The sequence below is a fragment of the Apus apus genome, chromosome 11 (genome assembly GCF_020740795.1).
Source record: "Apus apus isolate bApuApu2 chromosome 11, bApuApu2.pri.cur, whole genome shotgun sequence".
NCBI classification, from domain to species: Eukaryota; Metazoa; Chordata; class Aves; order Apodiformes; family Apodidae; genus Apus; species Apus apus.
The window spans coordinates 7583040-7604715 of NC_067292.1; the positions used below are offsets into that span (position 1 = coordinate 7583040).

The 21676-nt window shown below is 34.8% G+C and overlaps 1 protein-coding gene across 3 annotated transcripts in view; it reads right to left on the reverse strand.

Annotated features, from left to right (window-relative positions):
* The window catches only part of CDH8 (cadherin 8), a 145466-nt gene that overhangs the window by 21989 nt on the left and 101801 nt on the right, over positions 1-21676 (reverse strand). For all 3 annotated transcript variants that reach the window (XM_051629598.1, XM_051629597.1, XM_051629599.1), the window contains 2 exons: positions 12229-12350; positions 5668-5785 (listed from right to left, as the gene is read on the reverse strand). In XM_051629598.1, coding sequence (XP_051485558.1) covers positions 5668-5785; positions 12229-12350 — 240 coding nt within the window. The remainder of the gene's footprint in view (positions 1-5667; positions 5786-12228; positions 12351-21676) is intronic.

Consider the following 21676-nt stretch of genomic DNA (forward strand, 5'->3'; position numbering starts at 1 on the left):
TAACAAGGATGTGATTTGGTACATTTTAAAGTTGTACTTTCAAAGTCTTATTATTGATATATAAAAGCAATGAGGATGATAAATAAACACATTAGAAATGTGTAAACATGTGCTTTAAATTGAGGAATGCCATTGTGAAATACCCTCTGGAGTAGATGGCAGCTGAGCCATAAAGTTTCCCAAGGCTCTTGAAAAATTGAATGAAACTGCAAAAATGTATGAGGTTTATTGCTCATATCCAAGGGACCCTATGGGTGTTGTTATTCTAGATGTTCATTGTACATCCATCAAGAAATGATGAGTTTAATGATGTCTTTGCTAAGGCAATTTGTACCAGAGGTCAGTGAGTTAACTTTGAAATTGGGCAAAGTGGAAGGAGGGCAATGAAATAGTAGTGCCACCTCTTAGCTCTCTGAGGTATAGATTTGGAAAGAAAAGTCAATCAAAAACACAGAAGCAGCTTTAGCTGGCAGCTGAGACAATGGCAGAGACCTACTGAGAAATGCCAAGAGAAACTGATTCAGGGAAAGAAACTCATTTTAACACAAGAGTTACTCTTGTGGGAACAAAAGACTCACTCCCCAGTTATGCATTTGACAGATGCTACTAAAAATATTTCAGGAAAAAGATGTGGAAAAAACCTAGGTTTTAATACAATAAAAAAACAGTGACAAAGAAGTACTTAAAAAAATGAGGTGCTAATAATTTGGTTTTATTTTTTTTTATATCTAAAGGAGAGGTTGCACGTAATTGTCATCTTCTACTATTTACAAATAGTTTAGAAGTGTTTGTTTATTAATGGTGAAGAGATGATGAGAAATAGCAAATATTTTAAAATAAGATGTGCAATATTATACAAAGGTGTGCAAACCAGTTAGTGACTGAAGTGACTATACCAGGCTACTTCCTTTTAAACACATGACACATTGTCTATACTTTCATGGCAGCACAATGAGGACATAAATGACAGGTTAAACTTGCTAGATGGAAAGAACAGAAGAAATGGACATTTAAACATGAATACTCTTGGAGCTATTATAGGTATTGTAAGTATAATAGACAAAGCCTGGCACAGAATAAATATTAACTTCATTACAGAGAATCAACAGAACAGTTAATTAGTGAAGAATATATAATGTTTCAACTTAAAAATTAAAAAAAACCCACAACATCCTCTAACATGAATCTAGGCTCAATTCAGAGCTGAAATCACCAAATGGACAGGGAGAAGGGAGGCTGATTACTTGTAAGGCCATTGGACTTCTGCAGGAATATGAATGCTTGCAATTAAAATGGTTCTCTTAATGCAAAGATAAGGCCTGCCCATGTTTCATGCAACCCTGTGATTGCTTCTACTACACAAGTCCTAGTAAGAGGTATGAAGTATCAAACCTATACAGCAGAGATGCACCATTTCTTCTGTCAGAAGAGTTACTGCATTCTAAGTCACTGTAGAATATTTGATTTGGGGATATATATATCCCCAAATATATTTGGGGATTTGATTTCTATTAGGAAACAGAATTTGGCAAAAGAAAAATGAAATAGCAACAGAAACATCTTTTTGGTAAAACTTTAAGTCTCTTTACTTTATGGCAAAGATGTATTTGCTAGGTTTTAAAAGTAAAAGTTACATTGGCAGCATATAAAAATGTTTACATCTGTGAAAATGCTTTTATTACAAAACATTTCTCTCACTTGAATAACCTAAGGAAACCATAAGAACATTAGGAATTCAATGCTGAAAATAGGTATTGCTGTGAGCATCTTGTTTGGGATGCAGGAGGTGATCCATGTACTGGCATTAGATTTTAGGTAATGCTTTGTGCAGACCACTCACCTGAAAAACTGACTATCAACAAATGCTAATTCCATTTCCAGAGGCCTCACTTCAATTTGCTGATGCCATGACAGGACAAAACCCTTACCAGTTGTCTAAATTCTTGTAAGCTTTTTTTTGTAATTTATTGTGATCTTATAGCTTTTTGGAAGGGTTAATTCCATTCAGCTAAGGAATACATAAGACATTGCTAGAGTGTATCAACACCTATTTAAACACTAGATATTTTCATCTGAGGTTTTAGGTTTGTTCTAGTTTGAAGTTTGTCAAACATGCTCCACAAACAGTTATTTTTATTTTTCCCATTTCTGCTCCTATGCAGAAACCCAGCACAAAGACACGTGAAAAGTGACCAGTCATTCTAGAGGAGTTTATGCAGTCAAGGTTTTGTTATGCCATGGACTCAGGTTTAGTCACCAGGACTAACACAGAAAACATAACATGATTTTCATGTTGCATTAACTTATTATATTTTTATTACATAATTTTAGTATTTATCTTCTGAAGGGATAAAAGTGTGTGCATCTGGCCACCTCCATGATCAGTGTCCCTTCCATTACAGTTGGAGAGAGCAGGATTGCTTTACTTCAGATTATCAGTAGCTGCCTGCTTAGCAAAGGCACAAAGCCTAAGAAAAACTACTCAGTAACAGACACTGGAGCTGGGAAAAGAACAGAAAGAGGTCAGGAGATAAGAGGAATTAAGATTTCTAAGAGATGATCCACAGATATTCAGTGAAATGGATGATGACATTTAAATTTACATTTTTACACTACTTACATGAGAAAGGCACTACAGCCTCTACAGTTTTGGGCATCCTGCCTACAGAAGGGATTGTAAATATGCAAATTTAACAGACCAAACAAATACAGGAGACTGGTACATCATTTCAAGGAGCAGCTTCTGCTATGATCACAGGATAATTTCTATAACACATAGTATCTTAAGAGAGAACTGGGGTTTTTTTTTGTGATTTCTGATGAAGATGCACTGCTGTGTCACTCAGTTAAACATAGTTGGCAGTAACAACATAGTTGATCACAATATTTGAAGTACATTTAGGCAGCACAGTTAATTACTGAAGTATCATGTGAGCTTGCCTTAAGGCAATCTGGAAAGTTTAAACAATAGAATTAGCCTGTAGGCAACAAACTAAATTAATTAATGGTTATGCTTATGTTCCATATAGCAATAGAAAATTCCAAAATACATGCATCTAGTATATTCTTTCGTATGAGGGACAGAAACAGAACATCACAGCTTTCTTCCCATGGCAGATGCCAAATTGCATTGTTTGCATACTAGTACCACCAAATCAGATGATGTAATTTCTTAATGCAGAAGTAATTGCCAAATACCACAATGTTACCCAAAGCACAAAAGAAGAATCCCAAAGGCTAACATAATTTCACAGCTGCTCTTAAGGAGGGGTACTTTTGTTGATCTCTGCACTTGAGAGAATTTTGGAGAAAGACAAGATATGAACATAATTTTTAAAAGAAAAAAAATTACTAATTCTAGCCAAGAAAAGTTGAGGTTTCTACATTAGATTTCCTGAGAAATTGGAATACATTTATATGAAGTGTAAGAGGATAGCATTTCTTCAGCAGCCACCAAGGCAGTCTCTGACACCTTGAAAGATTTAGCAGGACCAAGAATATGAGAGGAAGTTGAGGGTGAAGTCACAGTCAAGAAGATGTCAAGGATTTTGCCACCAGTATGAGGAAATATTTTTCTGTTTCAAGTCTAAGTGGGTTATACACTGAACTGACCCTAAGAAACACAATTCTGCAGAAATGAGGGCAGGGTTTGTTATTGACATTTTTGACATTTCTCCTAATAAAGCACACCAAACTGGCTTTTGGGCAGCCCAGACACCTACTAGTACAACTAAGGAGAAATCTGAAATTTAAGTTTAGGTTTTTTAGGAATACCAGGTCTTTTTCAACAAGAATAATCACTAATGCATATCGAGCAGATACATGCAAGACAAAGTCATGGTTAAATTCACTGTTTCAGTGGCATAACCAAATAAATATTTACTAAAGATTTATGATGTTTAAATGATGTGAAACCTCACCTCAACCAAATTATACTCTAATTTTGGCTTTGACAGAAATGTTTGCTTCCTGTGGGAGATGATGTTCTAGCACCAACCATGTACTTCATCCCTGGCTGAGCAATCTTGACAGACAAGGATGGTATGCATAGTTGAAATTTTATTCCTGGATACTGAAAGTTTAAATCAGAAAAGTCTCTTTAAGAGGATTTTTAATTTCAGTAGATCGAGTTGGATGTTTTAAGAGGATTTACACATTCAACTGATTCAATTGCATTAAAAACTGTGTGCAAATGAGTTGCAATGTTGTAACAGAATTGGACTTCTTTTTCTAAACCATGTCACATAGAAAGGTTCCTCACTCCTACTCAGATCACGAGTAATTTTGCTGTTACTAGAAGTAAGAGGGGTCTTAAACAGGTAACAGATTAGAAGGACAAGACTAGTTAGTGATGTGAGCTAAGTAACATGAAGAGAAATGCTAAGACCCTTTTTACTTTGTCATGCACTGTGAAGCAAAGCACGTCACATTTAGGATGCTTAATTAAAGGTGTGTTACACTACTGATGATTGTGAAATGCATTTTCGAGAGATTTGTTTTATCTTCTCTAAGTGCAGAAGACATACAGAGATTTACTTCCTACATGAAAGTAGACATGGAAGTCCAGACACACTCTGTGAATGCTACAAGAGAAAAACATATCTAATGAAAAGAAAATTTCAGAGATACTTAACCAGATGCAAGAATTTAGGTTTTTACAGTATCATTTAACAAAATGGTGCCATCATTCTTCTTGGTTGAAATAGCTAGAACAAAAAATGAAAACAGCATTTTCTCTTTATTTGAGATTCCATGTATTACTTTTACACTCATGCACATATGCCTCAGACATACATCTTCCTTCTAGTAATGGACTAAATAGGGATTTCCTTCATTATAATTTCAAATAAGACAAAAAAGAGATGACCGTGACTAAAATTCCTGACAGGGCAGTATTTTATTAAAAAAAAAAAAAAGCCTAGATGGAAAAACTTTGCTGAATATTCAAGTAAGCACTAATACCTAAAGCAATATTTATAGCATTCTTGTGATCATTCCTAGCTCTTTCTCACCTGACCTTCAAATTTATCTGTGTGCCAAAGAAAAGGATCAGTGTAAATTTATTGCTCAACAATATTAAATGGTCTTTTTTTCCATCATGCATGAAATTCCACTTCTGTAATACTACAAAATGACATTATGCCCTTCCAGAAGAGCCCTAAAGTATAGTGATACAAAGTGCCCTTCCGGGCTTTGCTGATCCAGCAGATTTCTCTTTCTAGTAAACGTGCCTAACTGAAATAGTTTGGAACCTTTATGCACACAAAGGTGTTTCCTTTGGGGGATGTAGTAGATACTTAATTTTACACTCCCATCTATATCAGTCAAAGTAGGGTCAACATTTATTTATCAGCATAGTTTTAGATTTTCATCTTACAGCATATATCTGGAATTTCAAATTAATAGAAATGTAACAGACAGTAAATCCATCCTTTCATTTTATTTAAGCCAATGAGATGTCTTCTGGATCTAAATTCAGTATCCATTTTACTTTCTTCTTGTGTACTGTGAAGATTATAAAAGTAGTTTAAGAGATGTAGTGAAGGTACCATTAAACAGATTATCTGCATTGTAATAGCCCAAGAGAAGAACCAGTAAAGTAGCTGGAAGTCAACAATGCAATTCAAAATTAAGCTCTTCAGATACACATTTATGTTTCATATTTACCTTCATTTTTCTTGATGGTGAAATTTGGATTGTTGACCATTTCAGGTAGAAGACTGTACAGGAAATAATGCCCATTTTTAGGATCATCTTTGTCAATGGCACTGACAATCTGAATTACCTACAACAGAAAATGCTCTCATTAAGTATTCACACTCCTGATAAACACACTGCATTGAAAAAAAAAAAAAAAAAAAAAAATTCATTCTGTCAGACACATTCTCATTTGTCTGCATGCCAGATTAAAAATGTTAATTTATAATCTTGCAAGGCTTTTACAGACCTTAGACTGAAAGTCTGGGGAACAGGGAGGCAGAGAATAAGGACTGACAGATACATAAGAGGGGCCAGTAAAAGCTGCTACTGATTTAGGTAAATAATAAGTTTTTATTCAACGATAAAGAAGGAGGAAAATTGTGTTTCAGAAACACTTATGAAACCTATGGTTGTCTTTCACATAGCTGTGCTTCACACTGGACCAAAATATATAAACTATCTTTAATCCTTTCTCTTTTGCCTCACCACTATTTTTTGCTTCCTTCAATAAATATTTTAAAATCAACTTTTGGTGTGAAGTTTTGCAGGCTAAATAATATAATCTGAAAAAAAAAGAAAGTATCTTAATCTGTATTTGTATTTTTACTTCATTTTAATACAACCTCACTTATTCCTGTACTAGAAACATAGGTTTGTTTTAACATACCACTATTAACAAGTGAATAATGCAGGATACTAAGGCTAGAAGAGGAGAGTGTATTTGGATAGACTGAATAGTTTTGAATAATCCAGTAACTTTGTATGAAGCACCTCTTATGATTTCTATGATCAATGACAGTATCTTTAATATATTTATCTCAATTACCTCTTTGACCTACAACATTACCCAGAAAGATACTGCAGTTGATCATCTTCAAATCACACAAAGCTGTACTGGAATATGAAAGGAAGAAATATTATTTTAAGATAATCAAGAAGTTTGAATTTTTTTAGAGTTTGATGCGACTACATTTTTTTTTAATTTATTCTAAGAGTAGAAACAAAGACAACTATGGATCCAGATCCTGCATTGAGAGATGAATTTTTGGTGGTAGTTAGCTCATGCTAGATGAGGTTTATAAGAAATTTAATGAGAATTATTGACCTTTCCCATGTTTATTGACTTTAATAACAATTCTGTCTTATGTAGCTACTTTTGTAATGCCTAAAGCCAAGGACCAATAATTTCTTGGACAATTAAATTCAAAGTAAGAATCACTATGAATTTCTTTTTTAAAAGGTGGCATTTTGTTTAGACTTATGTGGGGAAGAAGAAGAACCATTTCCCACATTGATTAAAAAATGGAAAGAGGGTCTGACACTGTTCAGACCTGGACTTACATGATTTCAAACACATGAAGAGATGGACAAAAAAAGGCTTAACAGAGTTTTTGCTTAAAGAAATAGCTCTCCAATGTAACAGCTCCATAACAGATCCTAGAGAGCTACACAGTGTGAAAAATATAAGCAGCTGAAAAATATCTAAGCAGATGTTGTCTGTCCCACTGCAGAGATGGACTCATTTACAGAGGTGGAACATTTTCAGCTCTCATTTTAGAGAGGTGTAAGGTACTAAACTATCTACAGGCATCAGGCCCAGGGCTGGACTAGGTACTACTAGTTCTGCATCACAGGTAAGTGCCGTTTAGAATAGAATCCTGAACAAGCGTCTTTAGACAGATCTATTTGATGACTATGCCATTCTTCAAATGCTGCTAGAATGGGAAAGCAAAAGATGAAAAAGGATAAGGGCACAGCGGAGTCTGAAGGTCAACTGAACATAATAGATGTAGTTTATCAGATGGTTATGCAATTTTGTCTCTACTGGCTACATAAGTGTTAATTCCTTCCAGAATTATGTAAGAGAGTTGACTGTAAAAATTCACTGTCTCCAGGTTTTCAATTAATATACCTGAAAGCCAGTGGCCAAGAACATTAGTAATATGGGTTTTCAGCTCACTGAAAGGTTTTGAAATAAAATTAGAATATAATCTAGATTGGAAATTTTCAGGAAATAGAAACTGGGCATACTCTTTGTCCTTGTTCTGTTTTGTGTTGTTTGGGTTTTTTTTGTTACAGTTGTTGTGTTTTTTGTTGTTGTTGTTGTTGTTTGTTTTGTTGATTTTTTTTTCCCCAGGGACTATAGATACCTCTCAATCTCCTTATAGAATTCTTCCTTATATTGTAATTCTTTCTATCCATTCCTTTCATTATTTTCCAAATAATTCTTTCTCTGAAACTGCACTGAAATAATGGGCTTAGTGGAATACTACATTTGTTGTGTTACATGCACACATCAAGGAATTAAGAGTTAGTGTTTCCATAGCAACCTACTTCTTTGTGCGTTTGCATTAAAATAAGCTCTTAAAAAACCCCAAAACATAACATATATATATAGTGACACAAAGCTGCTGCATCTTTTACTCCAGAGGGGTGAGCACAGTCCAGTAACTCTCATCACACTTTTTTATTAGTATGCAGATGAGCACACTTTATTGCTCAATGTGATCGTGTAATGGAGCACTACTGAAGTAATTCTCCAACTCGTAATTTTTGGTTCATAACATGGTAGACAATGTTCCAGGGCTGCCTTGTCTTTCTATCACTACAGATGTTTTTTCTTTCCTAGCAACAACACACAGAACAAATAATGAAGAAAATAAATGATTATTTTTTTCACTACGTAAACACTAAAGTGAAAGTTAATAACCCTTTGGCTGTTCAGTCTCAAAATTTCTGAAATTCTTCCATGTAAAATTTCTGCTTTGATGTTAAATTAAATATTCATGTGTATATTTGATTCTGTAGATACATTTAGTAGAAACAGTAAATTGGCATATTTTGCTTAACAGGCAGCTCTGGACTGAAATGAATAGTTAAATTATCCCCTAGGACAGCTCAGCATTATAGTCTGCAGGTTCGTATTTCATTGCTACAAAGCCACATAGGCCTGAAATATTTATAAAAGATTATCAGTATAATCATCATGAATGATGCAGAAGGAGAAATAGAAAAACAAAGCTCTTATCAATGTATCATAGAATCGGTTTGGTTGGAAAAGACCTTTAAGATCACAGAGGCCAGCCATTAACCTAAATCTACTGAGTCTGGTGCTAAACCATGTCCCTCAGTTCCACATCTACATGTCTTTAAACACTTCCAGGGGAAGATGTACAATTTTAATATATGATGGTCTTCAAAAGTCTTCTCCTGCAACACAAATTTTTAACCTCACTTAGAATGGTTTCTTATCATTAGTAAACTTTTATCAAAACTGTTCTTCCAACTGTGAAAAAATGTGTGCAGTTATGTTGGCGCCCATGGCTATTTCTGAATTCCTTTGCAGACTTCAAATACCATAAGCAGTAGACTCATCACAGTAGAATCCTACCTTTGCCTTTTCAGCTAGAGCCAGCCCTCTACTGCTAGAACCTGCATTTTGCCATTTGAATGAGCTTTGACTCTTCAGAGAGACAAAAATCTATTTGAAGATTTCTTCCTTTTGAAAAAGCCAATTCTATTAGAATTTAATAAAACAAACTGCAAGAGACTGGAGAAACGTTGTATTGTTGTATCATTTTATATTGCTGTACTTTAAACACTGGCTTGAGCACTGATACATCATTGTCTGCACTGCTTCAGCATTTGAAAGTTCTGTAGCTTTGGAGCAAACAACACTTCACTTGAAAAGTCTCAGTATGGACTGGGGAAGAAACAGTGAGTGAGGCACTTTGCTTTCCCAACAATACAGATTCTAGGAGTACAGAAAAACAACTTAGCAGGGCTGGAGAACAATCAACTGTACAACTATAGCCAGCAAAGCTATGAATGTTCTGGCTTTAGTAAGTGGAATTATGAAAAATAAGAAGAAAAAAGAAAAGAAAAAAAAATAAAAGGGAATGGCATGAGATAGTTATGGTTAGCTTAGAGATATTGTAAAATAACATTCATATACTTTTTTTTTTTTATGCCCCTAAGACTGAAAAAAACCCACATTTCTGTTGTTTGTAAAAATGTGCAAGGAGCACATAAATATGTGCATGGACAAATACATTTCCTCCTCCTCTCTCTCTCCTCTCTGATTAGCTCTAGTACCTGCGCTGTAAGAGGCCGGTTAAGCAAAGAAAATGCATCTGGTAATGTTACACATCAACAGTTTTTGATACATTCTGTCACATCACCAGCAGCTGCACTTGCTGCTTGCAATTATATCTGAACCCAAAATAGAACAATTGGAAACTGGAATGGAATAGTTGTTTCAATCTATTTAGGGGCTGCAAAATAAGGTTTCATAAAAAGTTCAAATGTCATCTCCCTGATGGTAATTCAAATTTGATTTAAACTTAGATTTAAGTAAAACTGCACATGTAAATAGACTGGAATACCATGACACAATTGTGTCTTTCCTGCACAGGTAATGTTCAAGTTAAAAATTTGGAGAACTATCCAAGTTAGGCTTTTGCTACCATGTAAGATAGCAGAGTCTTTCTCATATCAGCTACTTGATAGGTGAGACATATTTCATTTTTTAATTCTACATCATGACTGAGTAACAAAAATTTGTTAAAAATGTGAATATAGAATAACAAGCATAAGAAAAAGTAACCAGGTAATGTAGATACTTTACAGGAGCAAATAATTCGTGAATAATGACTTAAATTTAGAAGCTAACCTTGCTGAGTATTCTAGACTGGCTACTGTTCCAATTATGTTATTTGTTTAAAACACAATAAATTACAGGATCAGTGCCACTTCATCCATGCTGGCAGCCAAATATTTAATGACTATCTGCAAAGTTCACACAAGGATTCATGCTCAAGAGTGACATCTGCCATCAGATCAAGAGTGTGAGATGAAGAATATCATGGTTTAATAGAAGTTTTCCTTAAGTGCTTAAACAAAAGCCTCTTTTACCAGCGGACTCTTAATAGTCTCATTTATTGTTTTATTCAAAAATGAAACATGAACATTTTTCACCACCTCTTAAACCACCTGAAATTTAATAGGAATACCTAGATAAATATTTTTGGAAAACACTGTGCAACACAGCTTTCTGATTTCAGCATTGTGAGCCCTGGATAAAAGTATACTCATTAGAATTTATGATATCCTTGAAAATATTATTACTCAGAATCTAAAATCCACCCTGAGCTAAACAGAAACCTACTGGGAGCTAGAACTTAAATACCAACAGTAACAAAACTGTCTGCCCATAAGGGCACATTTCAATAATCTGCTTTTCAGTGGTCAGAGAAAATTGTCATTTCTTAAATGACACTTTTTTGAACACCTTTTTTTATAAACAAAAAGGGGTGCTGTAAGTCAAATCATATTCTGCAACAACCCAGGCCTGGCAGAGGTAGGTTGTCATATGCTACTGTATAGGTTGTCATTTAAGAATACTAAAAGAAAATTATTTCTAACTCTATTGTCAGGCAACCTTCTTTGGAGAATAGTAAATTTAATGCCTAACACCCAGAGGAGACATAAGAATAGTTGGATTAACGAGCCTAGTGTCATGCTGTCAGCTGCCATTTATTTAAATAAAATGTCACACTCTAGAAATAAATTAGAAAGTTAAAAAACACTGAATTGTGATTGTTTCTCAAGCTGGACAAAAGTTAAATCTCATTTATACTGCATTACTTTCTAAAAGTCTACATTTTCTTGAGTCTTCATCTTGTCATATATAAGGCATAAAATATATTCTTCCCTATTTCAGGACATCTGTCCTTCAAAGTGAATGCCTTTAAGCAATTTGTTTAATTTTCTTTGAAAAAAGCTACACAGGTTAAATCTTGCTTCTGATATCTTGCTATGTTTATTTCACTTTGTAATGTGTTGTGTAAATTCCTTTGCTAACTCTTTTATTTCATTAAATCAAGAAGGAAATAACATTTTAAGCCTTTTTTGTTTGCTTGTTTGGTTTTTTTGTTGTGAAAGGTAATGAAAATTTGAACTCCACTTCTCCAACACCCCACCCCTCTTTAGATACTTTAAATGCAATAAAAATTTAGTTGGCTATCCTTCAAGTTGTGGTTTGCTTTCTTGCCTTTTTTCCCAATTGTCATAGAAAAGTGAGTAAGCACTAAATAGAGATCATAACTGAAATACGGGTAAAGGGAAATAGTTTTAATGTTTTAATTGTTTTCTCTAAATTGTACCTGGAACCATCTGCAATATAGTTAAAGAACTGAACAGGAATTCAGGCTGGAATATACTTTTACCTGTTAACATACATGAAATGAAGTGATGAGCTCCATCAGAGTGGAAACAGTAGGAGCTTAAAGACACTCAGCAACTTCTTCTGGAAATTGTCCCAAGATACCTACTTTCATTTAAAACCTATACTCTAAAAAAATATTTATGTCCATATATACTACCACAGAATACAATCATAGGTTTATCTTAGCTGTTAGCATGAAGACAGAAGCATGCATTTTAGGAATAAAGATAAGATGATATGGAGAAACTGCCCCCCATTCTCACATAGCAAAGTACAAAACATAAAAGCTTGGAGAGACTTACTTGTCCAGGCTGCCCATTCTCACATAAAAAGGCTTCATGCTCTGATGCAAACTCAGGAGCGTTGTCATTTACATCAAGAACTTTTATAGCTACAGGCACCCGGGACACTTGACTGTGGTTCCCTAAATCAAAGAAATCAAAGAATAAAAGGTAAGCATACTTACTTTGGGACTGATCCATAAATGCTTACACAGTAACCATACTCCTCCTCTCTTCTGTCCTTTCTTAATTGGGTTGTCTCATCTGTAATGGATCGTAGAGTTGGAGCATGAGATAAAGAAGGATGGCCAGTAATTTATGGCTGAAAAGAATAAATAGTTCCCTATTGCAAACAGCATTTGTCGGAGATTAGCTCAATGAAGACCTTTCTTGGACTAAATTGGTAAGATTTTTCTTTGATGAAGTTTGTATTGTTTTATTGATAAAGTCCATTATGCATGGAAAAAGGAAAGCTGTAAACAACATAGATTTATTTCTTTGTTTATCTTTGGCAGAGCACAGAGCATTTTACTCTATTAGTTGTTCTGACTGCACATCTATTAGTTCTTCATTACAAATACGATGAATGCAAAGACCCACATTGTGAGAAAGATAGATGGTAGATTGACATAGGTGAAGACAGATAGTACTTTGGACTATTAAAGCACTTTGATTCATCTGCCACTGACCAAATATATGACCTGTGAATTTCCTTCTTCACCAAAACAAAGCTTCCTTATATATAATATAGATCTATTTTTCATAAAAAGTTTATCACTGTAAGTAGAATAACCTTGTTAGGATGCAAGGAAAGAAACACTAAACCAACAGCTCACACTCCATTTTGAATAGATTTCACAGTCTGTTTCTACTTCAATTCAGTACAGCTAATTCATTTTAAGAGGCTGTTTATAAATATTTCAGACTATTTTTCCCCAAAGAGCAAAACCAAGAATATAATTTAAACTGAGGTGATTGGCTGAGCTGAAGAGTTTAAAAAATGGTTCTACAGCACATGCACACCTCCACAAGTTACTCAATACTAGTTTCAAAATCCATCTCCTAGTATTACTTTACAACCATAATATTTTACCTTGTTTAGATCATCAGTAACTGAAAGAACTGCACAATATGTGAATTAAACTTTGGGTCTGACCTGCAACTGAACTAGGTGCTTTTGCCTAAATTATTACTGCAGGCAAGAAAGTTCCTACCAGAACTTACTCACAGTTGTGACAGCTTAGCAGCTGTCCAAAACTGCCATCAATCCATGTGGGTCCTGCTCTCTGGCAGGGCAGAACTGGTGCAGGGGAAGGCAGGACACAAGATCCTATTGCCTGGTATTCAATGTACCTCTCACAACAAATGTAAGAAGCACTTACAAGTGATGCAGGTGATTAAAGGAAGAATCACTCTAGACACTATTTTTTTCTGGTTTCCTTACAGTTAATTATGTTGTGACCTAATCAAACTCTTCCTCTTGCATCCTATTTTTTACCTTGTATGCTAAACACAGTTATAGTTTTTCTGGCTCTTCCAGTAAATCCCAAAGTGTAAATTTCAATTGCTTTAACTGTACTTTGAAATAGTATAAAAATAACTATTTTAAAAGACACAAAACCAGGCTATCACCATATGTGCTATTGCTATAAACAAAGGCTTTAAGTGTGCTGGGAAGCCTGAAATGTTACAATTCCACTCGTACAGGACATGGACGATTACAAGACATCAGACTTTAAATGCTTCCTAGCTGAAGAAGTTAAAAGTGTTAGTTCAGAAAGAAACATGTTACAGAAGAAAAAGAAACTGCACCAAAATAATTTTAAGAATAGTATATATATCCATTTTGCATCATATGGTCGTACTTAATAACAGGTAAACACTTATGCCATGAAATAATACTGCATTTGAACTCAAATAAAATTTAATTTGCAAATCATTAATCCCAAACATTTAGACACTTTTATATCTAAACTTGATAAAAATACAGACAATGCATCTTGAGCTTATCAGAATTCTCAGCACTAGTGTTGTATTTAAACACTAAAGATTTACTTTTATCTAAATTAATGAAATGATGGCAGTTCAAATTTTAAAGACATTACAGAGAAATGTAATTAATTAGATAAGCTTCTAAAAAAATTATTCATGTCCCTTGTGACTGCCCTCCAAAATGTTTGTCTTTCATCAGAAAGACAAACATTAAATTTAAAGATATTATAATTAGAAACTTGATGAGAATTCATTTAAAAAATTAATTTACTAAATACAAGAGAGACCCAACTGGTTTTGAAATCTCCAAACAAGGGGATTTCCACCATCTATTAGGGTTCTTGTGACTGTGGTGAAATTTATTGTTGAGAAAGAGAGATGGAGAGGGAATTTTATTCACTGCTTGTACTGCCCACTACACTGAATCCATTGCATTATTTTGTCATTGCAAGCTTTCAATGATACTTCACTTTATTCTAAGTATTTTCTCTGTAAATTAAAACCACCCAAAGCATACCTATTGAAACAAATTAACGAATTCTCACTAAGCAAATCCAGATTTCACTTGTGGATTGGAAGCAATGTCAAAATAAAGTAGTTTCATTTGTCCATTTTCATACTTTTAATGTCTGTAAACTCCTCCGGGGTAAAACACGCACAAAGAGGATGACCCTCTCAGGTGTAAATCCAGCTCTGAACTAAAAGTAAAGTGTATGAAGTGGATCCACTCTGATCTTTGGAGTGCACAAACTGCTACGTTTGCATGGGCAGCCATCCTTCATCCAGTTGGTCTTCATCCTGATAAGCATTCAGTGTTTGGAGTTGTTCCTCATTTGTATGAATGGAGGGTCAGTTCTTTCTAAACTAGTGACAAAACTGAGTTGTAAGTACTGGGCTTTTTCTGTTTTTTGTTTGTTTGTTTGTTTTTCTCAAAGAATTCAGCCAGAATTAAAGGACCCAAGTCTTCTTGCATGTACCAGGTAGATAGTAAGACTGATTGCTGAAGTTGCAATCAATTATTTAATGCAAAATCATAGAACAGTGTAAAGTTGGAGACACTCTCTCTAAGGAACTAACCAAATGTGTAAAACCTTCAGCACCTGTTTTTATTGCGATTCATAGTTTAAAAAGGACTTTCTTGAGTCTCACAATACAAGTATATCATTAGGACTGTCACTTGCCAAGCAATGGCTTGGTTTGAAAATTTAGCACAAAGCTGCAAGATAAAATAACATTGAGAAAATTCTCAATGGTGTAGTTTACCAAAACTTTTTTCAGAGTAAATCAGCAAAGAAGGACTTTTTCATTTCAACTACACTCCAGTGGTCACCTGTGGACACCACTGCCACAGCACAGCATGTAGCTGCAAGAAACACATGCAAATTGTGTACATAATTTCCTAGAAAAGCAGCTCTTTTATGTCTCTGCTGAAGTTTCAATTACTGCCCACAGTTCCAAGATCCAGTAGGCTGCTGCTGCTCCAGATGAGCACAGCACACACACAAAGAAAGGAATGTCTAGACAGATAGAAGGAAAAGATGACTCAATGTAAAAATAACTAGTGGAACTTACTACTGATAATAAATATATTTCCAGCAATAATGGAACATTCAGATTAGTTCAGAAATGCATACTGAAAGGTTTGCAAGAGTTATAAGGACCTAAAAAGCTCTTTTGTATTTCTCCCCAGTTCTCAACACCCTTCTGGAACATTAAATGCTTGAAATATACACCATGTTGGTGCTCCTCTTTGAGTAACACACCCACTGAAATGTACTGAGGATTAAAAAAGGCTGCAGAGTTCAATACAGAAATGAAGAGGTAGATGAGATAATCATAGATAAATTTTAAAAGATCCCATTATCAAGCAATTTAGTGTCTCCAAACCTGAACTTCTGGAGGCGACAGACCCACGCTATTTCTCTACTTACTGTGATCAACATATTTCTTCCTTCCTGGAAAAGCATCTGAGATGAGTTTATCATTGGAAATTTGCAATGCAAAGCACTAAGCATTGTTAACATTGTTACTATGTGCAGGAAGTTACACTAGGGGTAATTAGAGCTTATAAATCAAATTTTTGGTCTTGTGTCTTAACTAACACTACATAATGTGGCTTTTCAATTCCCATAAACACTTAAAACACTTCACTGTCTTTTCTTGACAGATAGACATACAAGTGGCTTTAAAGAGTAGTGGTCTTCAAGACAGAGAATTGTTGGCTGCACAAAATGAAGTTCATCATTTGTTTAACAAAAAGAAAACCAGTTTAAACTAGTTTTCCTTTAATTAAATCATGCCAAATCACTGCAAGGTTCTCCTTAAAACCTCATAAATTGTCTTGCATTTTAACAAAGATTAACCAACTGAATTAAAAGCAGATTGCTAGAAAATAACACATCTTTTATTATTATCATCATCACTACATGGCTTGGAAATGGCTATTTCATGCTTCTCTGATTCAGTTAAATTTCTACTATAATAGTATTTAAAATTAGAAGTAAAGGAAGGCCTAGTTATAACAATCAAAACAAAATCTGAATCATTGACTTAATAACAATAACGTCACTTCTTCTATAATATTTTAAACTTCAGTTGCATTTTAACAGATCCATTCCCCATTACTTGACCAAGGTTTTGTCTGATGACTTTACTAACATAATCTACATGCAGGAGAAGTTTATTTCTCCTGTTAGGGTTTATGTTGTTATTTTCTTTGTGCAATCCTTTACCTATGTAACCACACAGCTCATACCAAACTTTTTGCCAAATAAAACTGACAAATGAACTTCAAGAACCTGAGAAACAGATACTATCGTAAAACTAAAAGTTTATTTGTGTTGAAGTTTAGCTATCCAAACCACATATTGCAGCAAATACTGCACTCATTTGGCTGACAGTATTACATGATGATGTGATTCAAGAGACTCAATGCCTGAAACTGACTCTGTGTTTGTCAGAAAAAGGCAGCAGTAACTGGCAAAATTTTTGTTAAAATAACAAAACATAAGCTACTTCTCAATTAGACGAAATTCCAGCAGCCAAAATAAAAATATAAACAGGATTGGTCATCATGAAGATTTAGATCCTCCCTGAAACTCTTGTATTTTTAAAGGATGCCAAAATACTACGAGTTGTGGAATGTCTATAAAATAATATAAATGTATCAGTGCAGAGCAGAAAGGCTTTGTACAAGTTGCTAAGCCAAGAAACAAACACTGCTTCAAATTTAATGTTCCATTTATACTTATTTCAGCACACTGGAACATATTAAGCAGTACAGATTGTGGCGAGTCTCTGCAAGTACACCTATGTGGGAAGGAGGCAGAAAGAAGAAGATGTGAAACATATTTCTCAGAATTGTTCCTTGAGTCATTCTTAGGAAAAAAAATAATAATGGAGTTGAAAAGTTTTGCCTTCTTTCTGTAGATCACTTGGTTTATTTCGTTATGGTCTCCAGAAGATGAACAAGTCAAGAACAAAGCTACATTACATTCTATTTTTATTTCCTTCCTGATAGACTGTAAAAAATTTAACCAAAAGGTTAAAATCTAGAAAATGTCTGCAATTTTTTGCAGAAGTATCATATTTTGTTTGGTGTATATGCATGATATTGCTCTTTCTGAATGCAGATGAAAAGGGCTTAGAAAGGCAAAATTAAGTTGGAAAAACAGAACATCCCCTCAAATATAGTTTACAGCTGTTCAGGGGGTCTCTTCTACCATAACCCTGGTTAAAAGGGAAAACCAAAAGACACTGTTCCATTCAAATCTGGCCATGCAGGAAAAGCTATCTGCTGATGCAGTCTGATTGAGAACTGAGCTGGAATTTTGTGCTTAAGGGAGCAGAGAATTCTAAAACTACTTATTCACCTTACAGCTAAAGGGGAATGGGAAGCATAGGCAACCCTCACCCCTTGTGCCACTCAAGGGTTTCTGGTTGTTATATATCACTTTAAATGGCAGTCTCCCACTAATCACAATGTTTATGTTTTGAAAAATCCATCTTAGTGCCACGCCTTCCTATTAGTTTTCATGGTCTCCAAAGAGAAAATGCTAGAAGATACAGTAGATACTGGAAGTACTGGGTGCCATGAGTGCTCATTACATGTAACCTAGATATTGAACAAGAGAGTGATCAGACTGCTTGGGATACACACTAGGAGAGAGAAAGAGGGATACTAAAGTAGGAGGAACAAAGGGATGGGATGAAGCCTGAAAAGAGTTAGAAGGGGTACCCTAATCAGAAGTTGTAGCACCTTCTCAGTTTTTGAGTAGCAGTTATGGGTGCTTGTCTCCTGTCAGAAGCTCTGGACGCAAACAGCACAGACTTGGAAACTGTTCCTCTGCACATCTAATTTTGACCACAGCGAGCTTTATATTCATAGTAACACATAATCAAGATATATGTGACACATCAATATGAGTAAACAAATACATAATTCAAAATAAATTATTAGTATAGCTGCTTGAGTGGCTTGTATTGGAAGCTGCTTTAGACACGTCAGGCTTATGACAATGAAAGCAATTCTGTTTTATTCACAGGTTCTAAGTAAATCCTTAAGGGGAAAAAAAAAAAAAAGAAAGAAAGAAAAAAGTACACTGCCAACACCTTTCCACCCACACATCCATCCAGAGACTAAATTGAAACAAATGCTGATGGAAAACAATCTGTACTTCTGATACAGCCTGTGTAATTGAGCCTTATTTGTCTCTAATGAGAATGTAAGACAGGTTGTAGTTTGCAGTTATGTCACTGCTAGTAAATGAACTGTTAGGTACTTCAGTGGTGAATTGTTACGTGTGCAAAAATAAAAAATATGGTATAAATTCTAGCAACTATTAGCAGTGGACTTATTAAGAAAGGCAAGCTAGAAATATGTGATGTTATGCAGTTACATTTTTTTTCAAAAAACAATGTAAATTAAATATATATATATACACCTCACTTCAAGAACGAACAATCACAAACCAGCATTTGCAATCTTTGGAAGCATCTGCAATGAGGAAGCTCTACTCTACAGTCCCATAATTTTAGCAAAGCTCAGAGTCAACTAGAAGCTTTGAAAAAGTTTTTCCCAGTTCTTTGTGGCAGCTACCAACACGAAGGAAAAATAGTAAAGCAGGGAACTGCAAAAAAACATAGGCAACCACATATTTCTGTTACCTTCACGGTAACACTAGCAGTAACAGTATGATGAAATGCTACTAGTGCTTTATTTCTTGTGGATCACAGCACCACAAACCTCATTAGGATTCCAGATTTTCTGAGGCAGTGTAATGCCTTAATCCTTGTGAGGAAGTAACAAGTTTTAATTTCTAAATAGAACAACATGAAGAAAATTCCCCAAAATAATATGGTGCCATTAAGTGAAAGAAAAGGATTTGCCTTAAAAAATTGACCAGTGACAGGCAGAAAGAAAACTTGCCGAAGAAAAGTTTTAAGACACAACAAATGTATCAGCGCATGATTTGCTGCTGTGTTGCTCAATTCCACCTTAATGAAGGGTGTTGCACTAGCATAAACCAGTCAGGAATCTGGCCCACACTTTAGAGTAATTATATTGTTAATATGCTAATACATCATGCATGTTAAAATGTTATAAAATATTGATTATATATCATAAATTAAAATTAGCTATGAAAGTGTGTAATGACTAGCAGCAATAATAACAACAATAAGCAGACTGATTGAGGACAAGATATCTAGAATATATATTTTTTTAATGTAAAGTGATTTCATGACTGAAGTAAAATAATTAATAGCCCAAATGAAGTATCTCCCTTACTGATAAACAAAACACCAAAATGCTTTAATAACAATATTTTTTTATACAAGAATTTGTTATGGAAGTATTTAAATGTCATTTTTTAGAGCTCATGTTCCTTGCTGGGGCTAATTTTCTTTAGAGTGCTATTCAATTGCTCTTATGTTTCCTTCACATAAAATGTTTTTGGATATCCTAGATTTGAATCAGGTTCTAAGAGTTTAGCATCTAACCGTTCTTACTTGCATACCTTAAGCAACGAGCAAAAAGATCTCACTAGCCTATCAGTATGTGCTTCCAAAAAATCCTCAGTGTTTTTCAGCCAGAAAATACTGTCTTTCTTTGCTACCTAGCAAGTTTATTAGAAGCTCAATGCGTGCTACTCTGAGTCTTTATTCTAGAAAGAAATGAGCTTAAAGATAGACTAAAACAATACTCAGTTACAAACACTGACTCTGACCTACTCTCACGCTTCAGCCTTACAGAAAATACAGTGATTTCAGACAGTCATATTCTGCTTAAAAGTAGATGACTTCTCCTTAGGCATGCTCTGTTCCCATTCATATTCCTGATAATATGGCCACTCCCATGCTGCTATCCATGTGGATCACCTCTCCTACTATTCTCAAGCTGTGAGAAACACTAATGGGAAAGTTTGTGCTATGTCTGGAGGCACTGTCATAGCTGAGAGCTGCAAACCAGCTTTCCATGTTACCTCCACTGAGCTGTGACCCATTAGAATCCATGCAGCTCTGTGTGACCCTGTATTTACGTGCAAATGAATAAAAACTACCTTACTAAATTCTGTGTTTCTGTGCAAAAATGATGAATTATCTACTTTGAGTTCCACTAAGCCAGAGAAATAAAGGGTCAGAGTTAAGGTTAATATTCCTGAGCTGTTTCTGTTTAAACCTCCATAAAGTCTTTCTTCCTTCTCTTTCTAAAACTTGCTGAAAGTTACTCAGCCCTAAATTAGAGGTAATTATATGATGTACCAAAGTAACTTAGTAAAATGTTAGAATTACTGTTAATACTGCCTACAGTAATTTTTACAATAAAAGGCTAAATAAAGTTCAATAAATGAAATCAGGAGCAAAGGTATTAATGGCATTAAAAAGCACATTGTAGCTGATGGCTTATTCTGAAGAGTAATTATGGCTCTCTTCCTTTTTAATTAGTTTCCTTGTATTTTTTAAAGGAATATACAATATAGATAACTTCAGCAGAGCATGTGCCGGGTGATGATTCAATTATTATATTTATATTCTTGGTAAACCATAAAGAGTCTTTCTGGCTTTATGCCCTTTCCCATTAGGTGATGAAATTGCCTCATACTTCTTCATTTCCAAAGAACGCCGTTGGTATGGGTAATTACCCTTGTCAGATAAAGCCCACAGCTTTGTCCTTGAGATTCCTATACTCTATGCCTGGAAAATATTTATTGTGGTCAAATCACCACTTCCATTTCAAGATCTTATCTATATTTTCACCTATTGCTTTGGCTAATAATTCATGAGAATTTCCAGTAGTTGAGGCAGTTCTGGTCCTTTGCCAAGTACTTGGGCGGGGGGCTTAGCTTTTTGTTTGGCAAGTGAAGCTGAATACCAAGAGACATTTGAGAAAGCTGTCAATCAAAATGAAAATAATAGCTCCATGGCTGCAGTGCCTGGAGAATAAGGAAAACAGAAATTCCATTAAAATCCTTCATTC